The 2,929-nt window shown below is 31.9% G+C and overlaps 1 protein-coding gene across 1 annotated transcript; it reads right to left on the bottom strand.

Moving 5' to 3' along the window:
* Positions 1–329: 329 nt before the first annotated feature.
* LOC112757318 (uncharacterized) lies at positions 330–2,025 on the bottom strand. The gene is made up of 2 exons (XM_029293852.1): positions 1,499–2,025; positions 330–1,449 (listed from the first exon to the last, which is right to left on the bottom strand). Exons 1-2 carry the CDS (start codon positions 2,023–2,025, stop codon positions 330–332), a joined length of 1,647 nt encoding a protein of 548 aa, XP_029149685.1.
* Positions 2,026–2,929: the final 904 nt, after the last annotated feature.

Genomic DNA, 2,929 nt, shown 5'->3' with positions numbered 1-2,929 from the left:
GTTCTTCTTGCAAGTCTACTTGAACTTCATTCTTATACATGAATTGGTAGGATTCATGAGTCGTCATACGACCTTAGCCCTACCCGTTTATACATGTTCTTGGAGGATTGATTTATTTTTAACCAAGTAGGTAGAATCATTTTGCATTTAGTTGCATTCATATAGTTTAGGGGAGCTTGAACCAAAATTTTGGGGGGGCCAGAAACTTAACATAAAATTTAATAATAATATTTATATCAAAATAAAATTTATAAATATAATTATTCTTTAAGTTTGTTACTAATAAGATAATAAATAAATAATTCTACAGATAAAAAATATAAAATAGTTTATAACGGTATTCTTCGAGTTTTTAATGACTTAAAATCTTCAATAATTGAGTCAGAACTAAACTTTTCAGCAATTTCTTTCTCAATGTAAATAACCAAACTATCCGCAAGAAAGTCGTCCTCCATCTTGTTTCTTAACCTTGTATTTATTATTTTCATTGCTGAAAATGATCGCTCTGTAGTAGCTGTAGAAACTGGAAGAGTTAATATCAGACGAATCAATCTATCAATCAAGTAATACACTTTTGACTTTTTTGTTTCTGCTAAACATCTACACAGTTCATGAATAGTTGACAAATTCTTCATTTCTGGATGCTGACGAACATCAAGAATAAAATGCTGAAGCTGAAAAGGCAAATTAATCTTCTCTTGTTCAGTAAAGTCTTCGGGATAGTAGCTATCAACAAGAGTAGAAATCTTAGCAATGTCAAAATTTTTGTAAGCATCCTTAGGCATGAGAGTAGAGCTCAGACTTAGTAGATCCATTGCTTGATCATTAAATCTGCTATTTAACTCTTGTAATTGCTTATCAATTGTGACTAAAAATATCTCCACTCTAAAATAATGCTCAACTGTAATATGATCTTTTTGGTGACGCGAGCGTCCTTGCCTTGCAACATAAGAAGCAGTTAAATCAGGAATTAGAATATCATGTTGCTCACAAAATGATTTCACATTTTTTAATAATTCCTCCCATCTGTCATCTCTCATGTTTTGGATAAGTGTTTTTGTAGAATGAACTAGTTGCACAGCATTAACTATGTCTTGAGACTGCTTTTGTAAAGCTTGACAAAGAATATCAGTTATTCCCATCATATCTTTCATCAAATGCAAGATCAATACAAACTCAAATGAGGTCAGGGTATTGTAAGCACTATCTGCATCACCACGCTGAGAATAAGTTGATCCATCAATAATAATCTTTTGTAAAACAGTCAACGTTGCACCATACATATTTATCAAACTGCAAACAGAAGAGAAATGAGAACTCCATCGAGTATCACCTGCTCGTTTCAAAGTACCAATTTGATTTGCCCCTTTACCAGTTTCAAGTTCATCAATCTCTAATAAATGGACAATTTCATCTGTCTTGGCAGCATGTAACTCATCATGTCGCTTACTAGAAGAACAAATGATATTGACGATGAAAGTCAATTTTGAAAAAAAACTGATGCACAGGAATAACTTCTCTTGATGCAGCAACTAATGCAAGTTGTAATCGGTGAGCAAAACAGTGGATATAGTAAGCATAAGGACAATCTTTTAAGAATAATGCTTGTAACCCATTCCATTCTCCTCTCATGTTGCTGGCGCCATCATATCCTTGACCACGAATATTAGAGACATCAAGACCATGTCGAGAAAGAATGCCGCACAATTCTTGTTTTAGAGTTAATGATGTAGTATCTTTGACATGTACAAGATCAAGAAAACGCTCTTGAATAAAACCATGTATATCAACAAATCTCAAAACAAGTGCCATTTGTTCTCTTTTGGATTCATCACGAGCTTCATCTACTACAATGCAAAACTTGGAATCTCCAATTTCTTCACAAATATGCTTTCTCACCTTGTTTGAGAGTATATGCAAGATTTCTTTTTGAATTTGATGTGAAGTATATTTAGCATTATATGGAGCATTTTCTAACACAGTTCTTGCAACTTCATCATTGTAAGATGCTATGAGTTTTATCATTTCAAGAAAATTACCTCGATTTTTTGATTCTGGAGTCTCATCATGGCCTCTGAAAGCACAAGCTTGAAATGTAAGCCAACGAGTTGCATCAATGGAGGATTTAGACGCAATCGATTCTTTTGAATTTCCTCAGAAGTATGATCCTCAATTACATTTTGGATGTGACTTGCCTGATTCAATAAATCTAGACATGCTCCAACTGCATTATTGTGTGGTGAGCAAGGATCTCCAATATGTTTAAGAAAAGCACAATTCTTTCCATCATTAACTTTTTTCCAATTTCTAAACCCTTTACTAATAAAAATATCTGACCCATTACGTCCACTAGGTTTTTGCTAACCAAATAACAAAATAAACAATATGCAGCATCTTCAGAAGGTGAATACTCTAACCATGAAGGAAAAATACCAAACCAAGCATATTGAAATCGTCTTGGATGCTTCGTACCAGATAAAGGATAATTGTCAAGATGCTTTTGATATGGACCCATTTAAGATAAGCTCGTCTAACCTCATCTCTCTGGTTTGGGTGATATTGCCAAATTTGAAGCCGTTTTCCAGGGTCTCGTTCCAAAGAATTAAGATCAAACTCATCAGATGCAACTCTTTGAATTTTGGAGGTTGTTCTCACTTTCTTCGTATTCATTATGTTCCCTTCTTGATATTAGCCTTCCTCTTAAAAAATGCATCATTCTTAATTTTTCATCATTATTTTGTATAAAATTTGAATATATATTCGTAAAATATGTAAAAAAAAAGTTAGAAGGATAATATTAAAATTTATAATATTTATTGAATTTTTTTATAAATTTATCAAAATACAATAATATCAATACTTATTAAATATTAAATATTTTATCATATAAAAAATTAAATTAAATAAATAATAAAATATAAATAATATT

This window comes from Arachis hypogaea, chromosome 16 (assembly GCF_003086295.3).
Source record: "Arachis hypogaea cultivar Tifrunner chromosome 16, arahy.Tifrunner.gnm2.J5K5, whole genome shotgun sequence".
Lineage (NCBI taxonomy): Eukaryota > Viridiplantae > Streptophyta > Magnoliopsida > Fabales > Fabaceae > Arachis > Arachis hypogaea.
Note: the sequence above shows the minus strand (reverse complement) of the source record. Positions and strands in the feature narration are given on the sequence as shown.

Coding starts and splice junctions, on each gene's coding strand:
- LOC112757318 (XM_029293852.1), bottom strand. CDS start 2,025: ATGATAAAACTCATAGCATCTTACAATGATGAAGTTGCAAGAACTGTG. Junction 1,450..1,498: donor GAAGTTATTCCTGTGCATCA/GTTTTTTTTCAA, acceptor TTGTTCTTCTAG/TAAGCGACATGATGAGTTAC.